At 43.3% G+C, this 15,596-nt stretch overlaps 2 protein-coding genes across 4 annotated transcripts; one reads left to right on the forward strand and one right to left on the reverse strand.

The window, feature by feature from the left end:
• Positions 1 to 1,110: 1,110 nt before the first annotated feature.
• LOC115727770 (thaumatin-like protein 1) lies at positions 1,111 to 3,484 on the forward strand. The gene is made up of 4 exons (XM_030658044.2): positions 1,111 to 1,564; positions 1,695 to 2,034; positions 2,177 to 2,506; positions 2,943 to 3,484. Exons 1-4 carry the CDS (start codon positions 1,477 to 1,479, stop codon positions 3,217 to 3,219), a joined length of 1,035 nt encoding a protein of 344 aa, XP_030513904.1. The 5' UTR covers positions 1,111 to 1,476; the 3' UTR covers positions 3,220 to 3,484.
• Positions 3,485 to 5,326: 1,842 nt separating this feature from the next.
• On the reverse strand, positions 5,327 to 8,726 carry LOC115727776 (endo-1,4-beta-xylanase 5-like). 3 transcript variants are annotated; one of them, XM_030658050.2, is made up of 9 exons: positions 8,437 to 8,726; positions 8,285 to 8,319; positions 7,940 to 8,072; positions 7,201 to 7,379; positions 6,990 to 7,091; positions 6,761 to 6,907; positions 6,010 to 6,648; positions 5,563 to 5,920; positions 5,327 to 5,510 (listed from the first exon to the last, which is right to left on the reverse strand). In XM_030658050.2, exons 1-8 carry the CDS (start codon positions 8,513 to 8,515, stop codon positions 5,585 to 5,587), a joined length of 1,650 nt encoding a protein of 549 aa, XP_030513910.2. In that variant the 5' UTR covers positions 8,516 to 8,726; the 3' UTR covers positions 5,327 to 5,510; positions 5,563 to 5,584. The 3 variants fall into 3 exon arrangements, with proteins under 3 accessions (XP_030513910.2, XP_030513912.1, XP_030513911.2); XM_030658051.2 differs by lacking the exon at positions 5,327 to 5,510 and having other exon boundaries at positions 5,658 to 5,920; positions 6,024 to 6,648; XM_030658052.2 differs by lacking the exons at positions 7,940 to 8,072; positions 8,285 to 8,319; positions 8,437 to 8,726 and having other exon boundaries at positions 6,990 to 7,084; positions 7,201 to 7,341.
• Between the last annotated feature and the right edge of the window lie 6,870 nt (positions 8,727 to 15,596).

Below are 15,596 nucleotides of genomic sequence, written 5' to 3' on the forward strand. Positions count from 1 at the left end.
GGACTGGCGGGAAATGAGCCACATTATGATGGCAAAGTGCTAATGTTGCCCCACGAAATAATTTTTAGGTCATATCGGATACGTACGAGCCTAGCTTATCTCAACTCCTGATATTAGTGGGTCCCGCATGAAATTCACCTGATTTAAGGGTTGAGAGTCTATGTACTTTCAAATTTTTTTGTTTTGGTCTATCCCATGTCTAATCTCATTTCTTTGACTTTTGCTCTATCTCTTTACAGAAAGCGGAAGTCAAATCCCGCACTCATAATACTAACGTCCCCATCTCCGTAATCCCTTTACTAGTAGGACCGCAACTTGCCCAAGAATATCTCATAGCCTATAAGCTACATTGCGCCAGGCTTGGCTTGGCTTATACCAGCGACTAGCTGAGATGTGGCCTTGCGGGAGTTGGCATCAATGTAGCACCTGTTTGGTGCCCTAACGAGGTGTGGCACGAGTTGAAATAGTCGGTTATTATTTTGATATATTTCTTTAGAAAATTATTTATTTAATAAAAGAACGTCAAATCTAGACCTCAATTATTGCGTAACGTCTAGTTGATCGGATTTTTGTGTCCATGGAAAGCTCGTGCCAGAGCTTCGTGTCCAATCATTTTAAAATGTGTTAGGACGAAGAATGAATGTAGTAAAATTGCGTCGAGGGGATAGTCGTGGCGAATGAAGTTGCAATTCTTGATTTATTTCAAATTCGATTGGCATGATTCTCCTGGCATTAGAAAGCTTACGATTTAATCTTTCCGATAAGAACACTTGATTGGGTGGAAATCATAAATTTTGCAACGCTCTCGAGATTATATTTGAACTCGGCAAATTGGGCGCCGTCTAAAAATTCTTGGTGATCACTTCCAAAGAAAGCTTCCTATGAATAGGGTTGATCTATGACGGTAAAATTGCTTTTTGCCCAATTTTAATCTATGGCCAAATTTAACCAGGTAACATAAAAGCGCCTTTCAATGTAAGATGATTTTTCTTTATAAGGAGCCAAGCGAAATTAAGGACAAATTGAGGGGCCGAAATGAAAGGCCCAAAAAAAAAAAGTTAAAAAGAGCTCCGCTCAGGTACACGGTACACCTCTCGACGAGGACAACCCAGCAGCAGCTACTACTACTCAGCCTGCGCCTCCCTCGTTCCCTGCACTGTGCTCGCTTCTCCAGACAGGACACCTTTGTCGTCTTCACAAGTGCTCCGAAGTCCGAACTCTTCCCCCCACGCCACACACACTCCCATTTCGACCCAACGCCGTTTCTTCTCGCTTTCCGTCACTGCCTCGCTCCCCTTCTCGGCCTCTGGTCGGGTGTTGTCTCCGCCATTCGCGGCGACTGCCAGCCCAGCCATTCCTCCCTCTCTCTCTGTTCCACATTTTCTTCACCTTCTCTGCCTCCCTCGTTTCGCTGCCGAGCAACCGCTCGAACCCCTTCTTCGCTCGGCCTCATAAGCTTCTACTGCGGAGAATCACATGGATCTTCAGCTACTTCCTCTCCGTCGTCGTTCGTGGTCCTCCCCTGCGTACGCTCTTACCCTGTTTCTCCTCATTGTCTCCAGAGGTAACACTAACAGCATTCTCTTCGGTTTCTCTCACATTCACCTCCTCCGCCACGGGACTTCCGGTGAAAAAGAGTTTCTTTTTCCTGCTTCAACTTATGTTTGGGTTTTTGGGATGGTGTTGTTTTCCAGGTGCGTCCGGTGCTACGTTCACTTTCGTGAACCGGTGCCAGTACACGGTGTGGCCCGGCATCCTGGCCAATGCCGGCAGCCCAAGCCTGGACAGCACCGGTTTCGAGCTCCCCTCCGACTCCTCCCGCACCTTCCAGGCCCCGACCGGCTGGTCCGGCCGCTTCTGGGGCCGCACCAGCTGCAGCTTCGACGGCTCCCTCTCCGGGTCGTGCCTCACCGGCGATTGCGGCTCCGGCCAGGTCGAGTGCAACGGCCTCGGCGCCGCCCCTCCAGCCACCCTCGCCGAGTTCACCCTCGGCTCCGGCGGCCAGGACTTCTACGACGTCAGCCTCGTCGACGGGTAACTCCCCTTCAAAAAATAAAACCTTGGAAATAATACTTCTTTTCCGTACTTCCATAGTAACCCTCGTGTTGTTTCTCCACATGGGTAGCATTAACGAGTCAAAGATGAGATCTTTTCCATTTCTTTTGTCTTCTTTCAGGTACAACTTGCCGATGTTGATAGAAGGGAGCGGCGGCTCGGGGGCGTGCGCGTCCACCGGCTGCTCAGCGGATCTGAACCGGCAGTGCCCGGCGGAACTGAGGGTCGGGGAGGGCGACGCGTGCAAGAGCGCGTGCGAGGCGTTCGGGTCCCCGGAGTACTGCTGCAGCGGCGCGTACAACTCCCCCGTCACGTGCCGCCCCACCGTCTACTCGGAGATGTTCAAGTCCGCCTGTCCCCGGTCGTACAGCTACGCCTACGACGACGCTACGAGCACCTTCACCTGTACCGGAGCGGACTACACGGTCACCTTTTGCCCCTCTACTACAAGGTCGGGCGACATTTTCTGTAGCCATCATTTAGTTTTAGTCAAATTATGTGAAGTAGTAATTGCTGTAGTGATTGATGTTAATCAATATGCGCCAAAAGGACGAGGTCTGGAGCCGTGTGCATTGTGGTGGTCCAGTGGGAAACTGGCAAAAGACCAAGGGCCAAAGATTCTCTTTTTGCATATTTTTTTTTTTCAAACAAATTGCATGTTGTGCTCATTAAATTTTCTGCAGTCATTTTGTTTATTCTGCCTTTAGATGGGGCTGGTTTGGTTGAGTAGCTTTCAATGTGTGTCCGTGATTTGCTCGGGGTGTAGTAAAGCTTTCCCCACCAAAGAATCTGACTCCCCAATTTAAATCTAGTAATGATGTATGTTTCATGATTCGTGGGGGCTTAAGGGGATTTTTTGTTTATTGTATTTTTTTTCTGATGTGCAGCCAGAAAACAGCGAGAGATTCGACACCAATGACAGCAACAACATCCACCACTCCGGCGCAAGAGTCTGGGTCTGAGTCCGGGTCTGGGACCGGGACAGGGTACTCGGGTACCGGGTCGATGTCGGGGTCGGGGCAAGCTGTTCTGGCTGACGGGTCGTGGTTGGCCGGGTTGGCCATGGGAGATTCTTCGAGGATTGCCTCTCCATGTGCTCTGCAGTCATCTGCAGCTATTTGCCTTTTCGTTCTCTTCCTCATGCTCTCCTCTTTTCGCTTGTAGCTCTCTCTCGCTCTCTCTGTTTCTCTCTGTGGTTTTGCTCTATTTTGATTTTCCGTCTTCAGGGGTTTGCGAGGTAAGGTCATAGGAGCCCCCATCCACATCCACGTTGTAAAACCACCACCTACATGACATTTGCCTCGAATCGTTTCGGCTCGGCCGGGTGTGAAGAAAAGTTCTCATTTTGTGGCTATTTTGGGATGTTTCGCTCTAATGTATCATTATCCAGTCATGAAAGAGAATTAAATCATTGTTGGCTTCCTGTTTCTCTTTGGATGCTCTGGTTCGAGCTGTGAGCTTTTTTGTCTCGGGATTGAAGTGTCTCTCTTTCAATGTGAATGCACAGCAGTGAACTGCGGGCTGATGAACGTTTTCGTCGGAGGGAATAGCTTTGATTGCAAGTCTTCAGCTTTGCCTTTGTTTCGGCCTGTCTGCTGTATCAAGCCAAGAATACGGACCTCATCCTGTGTCAAAGCATGGCATCGTAAAGTCTAAAAAGTATTGTTCTTTGCCATGGCTGCTGATTTATTCTACGGCCTGCAATGATTTCTGATTCTTTTGGTCGAAATTGTCGTAAAAAAGTGGTTTCTCGAGTCCGTGACGGGACCCCACCCAATTTAGACGTTGGGAAAAAGCACTTTTCCACCGAAATGAAATTGGCTTACAGTTATTTAATGCCAATATATTCAATACCCAGAAGGAAAAAAATAAGAACTTTAGTCAAATTGGCAAATGATGGAGGGGCCAAAGAAAATTTTGGCGGGTCCATGTTCATTCTCATTTGAAGGTTGAGGCGACCGGCAAGTGACCCTTTTCTTTGCGGGTTGTTCCCCAGAATGAACTCGTCTTTGATGTTCGTTGTGGCCATTGATTCGAGTTCTTTTACCCGGGTCGAGGAAACCGACGGTTGGATTTGCGACATTCGAGTCCTTTTCCATGGGCTTATATTGTTGTTGGAGGTGGAAGATATTGAGTGGGTTAATCTTCATTGTGCTGTTATCTGAGGTGATTAGGTGAATGGAGGGAAAAGTGTCAAAAAAGTTCTAAACCTATTACATTAGTGCCAATTTAGTCCTAAACCTTTTTTTAGTATCGATTCAATCCTAAACCTTTTATATTGGTGCCAATTAAGTCCTAAACCTTTTATTAGTGCCAATTCAGTCCTAAAACTTTTATAATAGTGCCAATTCAGTCCTAAAAATTTTGTATTTATGCCAATTCAGTTAATCCGGCCAATTTTGATTGAAAATCGCTGACGTGGATATCGATTGTCCTACATGGCACGGCTAGCGCTAACTTGGATATTTTTTTAATATTTTTAATAATTTTAAAGCATTTTTTTGGTTTTTTTCAAAATTATTTTTAAAAATTATTTAAAATATCAAAAAAATATTTAAAAAAATCCACGTTAGCGCCAACCGTGCCACGTAGGATAATTGATGTCCATGCCAGTGATTTCCAACCAAAATTGGCCAAATTGACTCAATTGACATAAATACAAAATTTTTAAGACTAAATTGGCACTATTATAAAAGCTTTAGGACCGAATTGGCACTAATAAAAGGTTTAGGACTTAATTGGCACCAATACAAAAGGTTTAGGACTGAATTGGCACCAAAAAAAGGTTAAGGACTGAATTGGCACTAATGTAATAGGTTTATGACTTTTTTGACACTTTTCCCGGTGAATGGACAAATCTGCTGGTTTGATATTTGCAAGGAAGGACATGGGAATGTTGCTTTAGGTGGGAAGTTGGTTGAATGAAGCGCTCAGTTGGCCCTCATCAGCATAAAGGCACAAGCATTTGATAATCACCTGCTAGATGGCGATTTGTACAGATCTTGTCCATAACAGGGTAACAGATCTGGTTTTAGAGAATAAATCACCGAAAACCGCAATCCGACCATTCTGCATCTTGCAAGAAAACCTGCCATAGCTTCCAATAATGGAATGTGATCTATGTGGGTCCCCTGACACTTCTTATGTTGCCTAGGTTGTCTTTTGAAGTGTGAGTTCTGAACAATTTTGCTGATTGTTAACAGTAAACTCCAGATCAGATGGCAATGATATGCCCGTTACATAATTTTAGCTGGCGAACGCAAGGAGCAAGTGTCTAACGATAAAGCCGAATGGAGAAGTTTTGGAATCGAATGCTGATACAATCCTTCAGAGATCAGCATGAGAACTGCGGAAGGGAATCAATGACTGGGATAAAAGCTCGAAGATCCAGATCAAAGCCATAGGAATACAAAAGAGAAAAACAGGTTTTGATTCTAGTCTCTCTACCGTGTGAACTAGTGTAGTATTAACCCTAGGGATTTCGATAACTGGCTTAACTATGCATATATGCCTTCAAATTCTCTGTGGGTCACAAAAGAATGGTCACATGCCTGGTTTCAACACCTTGACATAGTGCAAATGTCGAATTCGCAGTTTGATCTCCACGTTTGATAGTTACTTCGTATTCACCGAGGAATCCCTCAAAGCTGTATGACCCGTGCTCATCGGTCTTCCCATCGACCTCCTTGGTCCTCCATTCACCCAGAAGGTTATCCACCACGTCGCCAGCCGGAAGGTTTCGGAAGTTAGCGTCCGTCAAGCACATTTCGTAGCACCCGTTGGGATGGAGGGCGGTCCAAAGCATAATACCATTCACAGAAGGATGCGAAAAACCTTCCCGTAAAACTTCTTCCAGATGAATGGCCTGTTGCAAGCCACAGAATCAGTTCATGCTCAAGCAAGAAATCATTTGCCATCTAAAACTACATTTGCCGACTGATTATGTTTCCATACCTGCGCCTCGTCACCGAGGGTGCTGCTAATGTCGACCTCGGTAAGCCACATAGGAAGCTTGAGCGTGCCCAATTTGTCTAGGATAGCTCTCATCAGAGGCAGGTTCGGCTCCTTGAAGTGACCCTCCAAGCCAACTCCGTCCATCGAAACCCCACCGCGCCTGAGCCCTCTCAACGTCGAGATGTAGTTGTCCACAGTGGAATTGGCATCGCTGCAGGTCTCCACCACATTGAACTCGTTCATGAACAGGGTGGCCAACGGATCCGACTCATGTGCCATTTGGAAGAAACGCAGCGTCGCGTTGGGCCCGAGCCGTCGCTCGTAGAAATCGAAGTGGAGCATCTCGTTGCTCACATCCCAATGTATGAATTCTTCCCTGTATCGGCTCATCAGGCTTTGGATCCTGGCGCTCACTGCGGACTCAAGTTGGGGCCCTGCGAGATTCCGGACCCACTCGGGCGTGTACTTTGGGTCCTCCCAGAAGATGTTGTGGCCTCTGGTGATGATCCGGTTCACTCGGACGAACTCCAGCATCTCATCTGCGATAGTGTAGTTGATCTGTCCAGGGTGGGGCTCGGTCGCGTACCACTTGAGTTCATTCTCAAATACTGCTGCATTGAATCGCTCGACAAACCAATTCTGCAGAAAGAAAATCTCAACAAACATGCCGCGACTGCTTACAATACTAAACTTGCTTGCAATTCGCATCATCGAAGTTCAGTTTGTGTCTAAAAAATGAAAGCAGCCTAACCTGATAAACCACATTCCCAAGAATGGTCTTAGCTATGGCAGATCCAAATGGGAAATCTTTGGAGACTTGCTTCACATTAATTTCCACGCCTTGTAGCCTGTCGCCGTTATTATCCGATACATGGATCGTCACAGCACGCTTCCTTACCTGAAACTCTCCAGAAAATCTCACTTTTAAGAGACTAGTCATGGAATAAAATTGCTTCAAAGAGCAGAAATATGGTGCTCACTTTGTTTATCATGTCTTGCTGATTCCTCCTCCATTGCTGATCGGTGAACGGTTGGAGCGAAGCGCTAGCAATCACTATGGCGATATCTCTGCCATCTGAGCTCTTAGAAATCAGCCCCACCCGGAAAAATCGAAAAGAGAACCAACAAAAGTAATGCAAATGAGAACTGAATTGCCGTCCCTTGGGGAAACACATGTTTGTAGATGGTCACCTGAAAGGACAGTGTAGAGGAGTATGATGGCCAATCCAAAGTGAATCCGCCCTTGAGAAACGACCAGCAACCACGCTTTGCTGCGACAGTCCCTATGCAATTGTATGCTTCATTGTCGGTCCTCAAACTGGCCGTGACAAGAGCAGAATCTGAATCCGAACTCTGTATTTTCACCCAACCTGCGGGAAATGACTCATTATTGTGGCCCGAAGCTGACAACATTTCTAACAACAGATCCATTCGGAAGGATAAAATGTCTGTGCATAATTGTCTAAGGCATATCAAATTGTCGAATCGATGACAATTCACAGTGGCAGTCCTTCGTGTACAGACTCTCACGCTGTTTTCCACACTTGATCAACTCTACTAAAGTTTTTTGCAAGACTAGAGTTGCACTTACTCCATCCCTCTGCCATATGCCAATACTGTACTTCTGTCACTAGAACTTTTACAGATGAATTAACACTTCTATTGGACTCGCCAAAAGAAAACATGATACGAAACGCGACCATAACATGGTAATGTATCATGGTCAATAAATTGAATTGTAATGTCAACACTAACAATCAAACAGTTTCTGCTGGTGTAGGTGCCAATGTACCACCACCCATTTAATGACCAGTTCATTTTCTAAAGTCAAAAGAATTAAGTCATCAAACCAACTCCTAATTAACCCCTGGTCAATGCAAAAGATAAAAAAATTAATTAGGTGGAAGAAGATAGAGAATTGGAAACGAACTAGAGAAGGAGTATTTAGTTGATGTGGTGAGATTGTGCAGCAGGAGAGCTGGTGAAGAAGAAGCAGATTGTGGAAGCTGATGAGGCTCGAGTATGCCTCCATTGTAGAGTGGCTTCTCTGGCTCCTCCTTGCACTGCCCATTCAACAGCCAATACAGAGTTACAATTGCCATTCTACAGAAAGACAGCATTTTGTCTTGTGAGAAACGAAACTGTAAATCCAGGGCATCAGTGTCGCGTCGTATTTTGCAGAAGATCATTCATAAAGTAGGATTCTTTTGGACTGCCCTGTGCTAAACATGCTAGAAATGACAAATCCACATGGGGATTGTCGTGTATAATCTACCTTGGTGTAAGCAGTGTGATCATATTGGGGGTCATCTGCACCAAAGCAGAGACCTTTCGAGGTTAAATGGCATTCCAAGGATAAACCCAGAAGAAACAAAGCCACATCAGAGAGAGAAGAGAGAGAGAGAGAGAGAGAGAGAGAGAGAGAACCGAGTGAAGCAGCAATCCAAGGAGAGCCCAAGAGGGGGAAGAAGACCAAGAAACTGATGAAAGCAGAGGCATCTTTCATCTTATTTTGTTCTTTTCCTTCCTCTGGTGAAGGGGAGAGAGAGAGAGAGAGAGAGAGAGACTGGCTTTTGGGCAGAGTAGAAGATGAACGTGACGGTTCAGCTGATCAGGTTCACGGCATTTCCATGGAAACTGATGAAGAGAAACGAGAAGCGAAGCTTCCAAGACGAAGCATAGAGACAGAGGCACGCAGAGAGAGCGCGTCGGGTGAACGTTGGTGACTGAGTTTTGGCATGGGGTTGGGGATGGTGGAATCACGAGGGAATAGTGAGAGAGAGAGAGAGATGGATCTTTCCGGTGCCTCTTCTTCACCTTCACATGCAGGTGGAGTGAGGGCGAGATTCATGTGAACGAAATTCTCAGAATGGATTCGGTGACTGACAACTCGACCGTCCTAGAGCCCTATAACCATACTCGTTCCTTCCCCTTGTTCTTTTGTGTGGCATTTCCACCTTTCTAACGATGCTTTTCTCCGTCCTAAAACTAAGAGCATGGAGTGTGAAGTCGCTCAAGCTAGGAAGCACGACATTCTTCGAGGACTTCCGTGTCGTGTCGTGTTCAACACTCTTCGATAAGCGATCGACACGTGGTCAGCAGTCTAGACACGCAATTGACACGGGAGTCCAATATCCCGATAAACCATTTTGATATGCACAGGGTCAATTTTAAGCATTTTCAATAAATTATGAGTCAAACTGTAAATTTATCAAAAATATATATACTTAAGTTGTATACTCAGCCACTCCAAAATTAATATATCCAGCCAGTCAAATAAAATTTCTAATCGTGAATTCCTAACATAATAAAAAGAAGACATTCACATGATAATACATATATTTATTATACAACTTGTCCCGGCGTGTTGAAATTCTATATTTTCCGAGAAATGATGTATTGGCGTGTCGTGTCGTGTCGTGGGTCGATATCAATGCTACTTAGCGGTCTGGTACCAAATTTAAGCTTGACTCAACTCTCGTCCTCAAGGTTCGAAACTCGACTCGAGCTTGATTAGCGTAAAACCTCATGCCCAAGCTCAAGCGACTCGATTGCAATATATTTCTAGAGGAAGTTGAGTTTGATTTAAAAAAAAAAAAACCCTCGAGCACGGGATATTATGATATGTTGAGGACGCTTATGCCAATTTTCATTTATATTGTTGTAATATTAAAAGAATTTTGACCAGGCTCAATTAGGCTCACAATCCTGTTGAGCTGAGTATTGAGCTCAAGTATTGACGAGCTCGAGCTCGACATACTCAGCTTGACTCTGAATGTGGCAAGTCGATCTCGAGTAATTATCGAGTCAAGCCAGAGCTACTCGCGAAAATGGCGTCGATACTCGACTTAATTTGGAATGCACCCAAACTATCCAGGTCATGTGATCGAACAAGGAGTCATTTGATGTAAATACTGAATTTGCTGCGTTCAAATCAAGCGCTTAACTATTCGGCCAAACTATTGAGGCCAACACAACACAGAGGTTCCAAGATAGAAGGAATCATGTCCGGATTTGTCTGATCCTGGGTGGTACATATTGTCTTTTTGTTTTGGTCGAAATACATATTGTCTTGACTGGTTTATATTTTACCCGAACTTTTGATTCGATTCCATCCACGATGGTCACCATACATCTTCGGATGAGATATCTCTTCCTATCTATTGATCTATTTATTCAATTCACATAATGTTGGAAAAATTAACAAAAAAAATATTAAATTTATTGCACTTGTATTAATTCAATTTTAAATATCTTAATTTGGCCAATTTAGTCTAAATCTTTTGATAATTTATCAATTAAGTTTTCTAGCCAATTTTGGCTGAAAATCATTGACGTGAACGCCGATCGTCTTACATGGCACCGCTAGTACCGAGGTAGATAATTATTGTAATTTTCATTTTTTTGAGTTTTTTTCCTACTTTCTTTGCTTTTTTTTGGGCCAACAAGGGTCACCTACGACCCTCGCTAGCCATGAATGCCTAGCCTAGACTGTGTGAGGCCATGACCAGCGGGGACTATGAGGGCCTCGGGTGAGGCGGCCCTCGCCTAGATTTGGCATGGGCCATCGTGGCCCATACGGCTGTAGGCGATGTGGTGCCCGCCCTCACGTGAGCGACGATGTTGTGATGGCCTTGGCTGAGTCCTTCTTGGTCGGTGAGGGTTGCCGACATAGGAGAAAAAACCAAAAAAAAAAAAAAAGAAAAATTAACAAAGTAATAAAAAATATAAAAATAAAAAATATACAAAAAATTACAATAATTATTTAAATCAACGTTGGCTATGCTATGCGGGACGATTGTCGTAAGACTCAATTGGCAAATTGTCAAAATGTTTAGGATTAATTTAGTCAAATTAAATGGTTTAAGGCTGAATTGACACAAATGCAACAAATTTATGATTTTTTGGTAATTTTCGCAATAATATTTGGAACAGGTTTAGGTTTAGGTTTAGTTGGTGTGTGCTCCGAAACACTTAGAAATCCTTATTCTTTTCACCAAGTAATTTGCATAATTACATCTAGCAAAAGCAGGAAAGCTCGTTTACCGGACGAATTGTTTTTACTTATTTTTTTGCATGTTAAGTATCAGGGAAAACTTTTGGTTACCATCGATCTTATTTCAAAATTTATCAATCTCGTCTATCACCTATACTTTATGCAAAATTACCTATCTCAGGACCAAAGTCAAACAATTTTGAAGATCGATATGTTGCTGTGTAATGCTTAATGGTTTTACCTTACTGTTGGCTAGTTTGGGAAACACCTACGTTTAGAGCCTCCAATCAAAACATATGATGAAAAGCTTTGAAATCAAATGTGCTATGACATGTTGAAATGAGATATTAGTTAATCGAATCTTCACGAACAATGTGGTCAGCTTAGCTAACGGTAAATGGGCGACTTCTCTTCCACGAAGCCACGAGAATGATTCACGTCGTGGGTGAAATTCCAAGCGCCTTGCCCTCTATTGTCTAGTTGTAAAATACCATGCGTGGAGAAACTTCCCGATGCTAGCATCTTAGTGAGGCTGCGGTGATGGACTCACCGACCTCGGATCTGCGATTTCTAAGTGGTGTGGAGTAGTTATGGCTCAATATGAACACGGATTTGATATACTTACGATAATGCCTAGAAGAAGTCGCTAGCGCTCATCGCTCCTTCCCACCCTTTCAAATAGGCTTAAGTATATCCCAAGTGCTATAAGTTGTGTACGACGCTCACTTTAGTACCAAAACTTTCAAATCGATCACTTTAGTGCTAAGTTTTTATAACTTCGATTACTTCAGTGCCAAAATTTTCAAAACGATCACTTAAGTGCCAACTTTTTTAAAAACGATCATTTAAGTGTCAATGTTTTTAAAAAACGATCATTTTAGTGTCAAATTCACCGAGCCACGTCATCTCAAATATTAATAAAAAATAACACGTGTCGAATTTTCGGCAAGCCACGTCAGCTTTGGCACTAAAGTGATTGTTTTTAAAAGAAGTTGGCACTTAAGTGATCGAAGTTACAAAAACTTAGCACTAAAGTGATCGATTTAAAAGTTTTGACACTAAAGTGAGCGCCGTACACAACTTATGGCACTTGTGGTGTACTTAAGCCCTTTCAAATATATATAATAAAAAAAAAGTAGGCGGGTTTTTGTTTCAAACTCTTAGTCTTCATTTAATGAGATCGGATTATTGGGATGACTATCTATAAATTTTGCACCCATTCTTACCTCATACACCGTTCGCGGATTAATGGCCTGAAACTTTTGATGGACTCAGTTTCGTCCTTGAGCACAGAAACTATACCTACTCTGGTCTCCCTCCAGAAAATGAAGTCCCTACCTAATCCTTCACCTAAAATTAATTTCCCTTTGACGTATCGCCATCGACAGGTACGAAAATGGTGTCCATATGCATGGCATCATTTAATTACATGTCTCACTAAATTTAGGACGATGTTCTCTCATTATGAACGTATTGATTGATAGAATTATTAGATGGGGAGTTTTAAGACATCGAAAAGATAAGAGGGATCACGGGGCGACCGTGATGAATTCTATTGATGCTTTTGTTTGCCCTTTTCTTAGGCAACACAAGAGAAACCGTAATGGTGCCAAGATACGAGATAAACCATACAAGTCGTGCGGAAACACCACGATTAACAAAGACGATGGCGCCTTAATTAGTTTTCAGGACAAATGGTTGCGTAGCCAAACTCTAGATCGATCTTAATATGGGCGGTGGGCGTTGCTACTTGTTAAGGATGCCGAGAAAGCCTGAACTCGAATCGACCCGAACCAAACCGTCGACACCTGCCTATAATTGTGTTTCCGTGACGTATATACACTTGATTTAGGCAAGAGGCGGAGGATCGCATGTGAGCTTTTTGTTGCCCTGCTTGAGGCTCTTTCCCTTTCGAGGCTTCGTCTCGCACGCGCGCATGACGTTCAATTCGAGAACGAGGGACCATGGAATTTTGAAGATTGTAGCTCATCATGCAACAAACGGACGCCCCTGCTTTAGGGTAGTTGTTCTAGCTGAATTTCCACAGTGCTGGCCTCAAGGCTCTTATTTCCATCATAATGACGCATTTGAAACTTTTGTTGAAGCACGGTGCAACTCCAGTACATACGTAATAAGGAGATCCGAGTTGAGCCCATTAACGTATCTTAGTGGTTCATATTCTCCATCGATAAGATTTTTGGTCAAACATATCGGAGTTAGCACTCAAATAATCGTTTAAAAAACATTGACACTTAAGGGATTAAATTTTTTTTTATATTAAAGTAAGCGTCGTATGTAAATTTTGGCACTTTTGATATCATTTTGCCCTAAAAGTATATAGAACGATGTTGTTTAGCCCATTCCTTGTACCAAATTGACTAATCAGAGCTAAATTAGGCTCCGATCCCTCAGCATCTTCATCTCTGTACTAATAGAAACTTGGGGTCTTAGGACAACAGCTTCCGTAAGTAAATTCGCAGTTCTGATCAATCAGATCCAAAGCGGAATTTGGATTGAGGCACAGAATCTGAGCATGTCCCTTCCAAAAAGACGAGCTTGAAGGGGTTCATCACCAACAATCTTTTGTAGGAAACCGAGGCCTAGATCTTTGATTGCATTGACAAAAGAAAAAAAATAAATGAAACAAGGCTCATCGTCTTCATGGCGTAGGAAGCAATGTTGAAGGAAATTGGATCCAACAACATTTTGTGGTACATATGAGAGAGAGAGAGAGAGATCCTAGGCCTCCATTAATATCTTCTATGCGTCGTTGGTTTAGGGCTGGTCTGCCGCGTCGTTCGGTCATTTCTCCACTTTGGACTTAAACTCTCTTTAGGAAAAGCCATGTTGGCCTAGCTAGTGGCAAAGGGGTCACCAATCTTCCATGAGATCACGAGTTTGATTCACATCGTGAGTGAATCCCTGAACGGCTTGCATCTCATCGTTGCGGCATATCTCGTGTGGAAAGACTTCCTGATTAGCGGTTACTGGCATTCTAGTGGGGCTTTGGTCATGAGCTCAACAAACTTGGGCCTGCGGTCCCAAGTTGTGCGGAGTAACTATAGCTGAATTTGAACATTCTATGATGGATCTAGGAAGGTTATGGTAATGTCTAGAGGATGTGTTAAATATATCTTGAATTTTATGTACTCGGTCCGGTTCATCACTTGACCCGACATATTTTTTTGTTAGGCCCAAAGTGGAAAAAAATTGAGATTTAGTTCGTGACGCGGAGAGTTGGGCCGATGGGCCCAACTCGGAGCAAATGAACAAATCTCTATAGGGGTACGAACAGATCTCTATGAGGGTTCGGGGGCAATGCCCGCGAGATTTTTTTTTTTTTACTCTATTTATACTGCGGCTAGGGTTTTTTTCGTTTAGATTGAGGATTTTCTTTACATGAGAGACTTGTGAGCCTTGTGCTTTTGTTCAGTTGATAAGACCGACTTCTATAATCTATACTCTTTTTGATTATAATGGAATCTTGTTTTGCCTCATCCGTGGACGTAGATCACCTTGATCGGACCACATAAGTCCTTGTGTTTTGTGTTTGCTTTTCGCATTTGTTACAACAGGATGTCGACGGCACTGGTCGCTCCTCCCGCCTTTGCAATTAGTAAAAAAGGGAAACAAATACTCAGACAAATGTTTCACAATTCCAGGCTTCATTTAACGACATTAAACTATTTTGATAACTGCGCGCAAATTTTGCACCCAATCTTTGCTCATGTATCCTTCATTGGATAAATGGCCTGCACGGAAATTACACCTACTCTAGTCTCCCTCTAGTAAGTGAAGTCTCTACCCAATCGTCTACCAAAAGTAATTTCCCTTGGACGTATTGATATCACCAGGAACGAAAATGGTGCTCCATTGAAGACCAAAGAATAGTTTTGCTTCCCACATGCATGGCATCATTTAATCAAATGTCTCACTAAATTTTGGATGATGATCTCGTTTAATGCATGGATAGATCGATCGATCGAATTGTGAGCTCGGGAGTTTTAAGCACACCGAAGAGATAGAGGGATCGCGTGACGTGCTAACATTTTGTATTTGTATCAATTCAGTCCAAAACGCCGATGTGTATGCCAACCGCCCCACGTAGGACGACCATCGCTGACTAATTCTAATAATATATTGAATTTTTACTGAATTTTTTTCTCTTTTTTCATTGGACTTAGGGCCAACGAGGGCACTAGGCGAGGGCCACAATGCCCTCACCGAATCTCACTAGGCAAGGGCGCTACGGCCCTCGCCGGCCCCAAGTAAAATGAAAAGGTAAAGAAAAGAAGAAGAAAAAAAGGACAAAGAAAAAAGTATTAAATAGTATCAAAGTTTGTCCATGTTAGTGTTGGCATCCACGTCAATGATTTTCGATCAAAATTGTTTGAACGGACTCAATTAGCTCAAATGCGAAAGGTTTAACACTCAATTGATAAAAATAAAAAAAATTACAATCGAATTGACACAATTACAATAAATTTATGACTTTTTTTTTATAATTTTCTTTATAATTGTTAGTACGTGACGTAGTACTTGATTTCGGAAAAGGTGGAGGAACCCATGTGAGCTTTGCGTTGCCGTGCTT

This window comes from Rhodamnia argentea, chromosome 5 (genome assembly GCF_020921035.1).
Source record: "Rhodamnia argentea isolate NSW1041297 chromosome 5, ASM2092103v1, whole genome shotgun sequence".
Lineage (NCBI taxonomy): Eukaryota > Viridiplantae > Streptophyta > Magnoliopsida > Myrtales > Myrtaceae > Rhodamnia > Rhodamnia argentea.

What these genes read in the sequence shown, in the direction of transcription:
- LOC115727770 (XM_030658044.2), top strand. Translation starts at nt 1,477, where the DNA reads ATGGATCTTCAGCTACTTCCTCTCCGTCGTCGTTCGTGGTCCTCCCCT. An exon ending in GACGTCAGCCTCGTCGACGG is followed by an intron (nt 2,035 to 2,176) that starts GTAACTCCCCTT and finishes GTCTTCTTTCAG; the next exon opens with GTACAACTTGCCGATGTTGA. An exon ending in TTTTGCCCCTCTACTACAAG is followed by an intron (nt 2,507 to 2,942) that starts GTCGGGCGACAT and finishes TCTGATGTGCAG; the next exon opens with CCAGAAAACAGCGAGAGATT.
- LOC115727776 (XM_030658050.2), bottom strand. Translation starts at nt 8,515, where the DNA reads ATGAAAGATGCCTCTGCTTTCATCAGTTTCTTGGTCTTCTTCCCCCTC. An exon ending in TTGGATTGCTGCTTCACTCG is followed by an intron (nt 8,320 to 8,436) that starts GTTCTCTCTCTC and finishes GCTTTGGTGCAG; the next exon opens with ATGACCCCCAATATGATCAC. An exon ending in CCCTCGGTGACGAGGCGCAG is followed by an intron (nt 5,921 to 6,009) that starts GTATGGAAACAT and finishes GGCTTGCAACAG; the next exon opens with GCCATTCATCTGGAAGAAGT.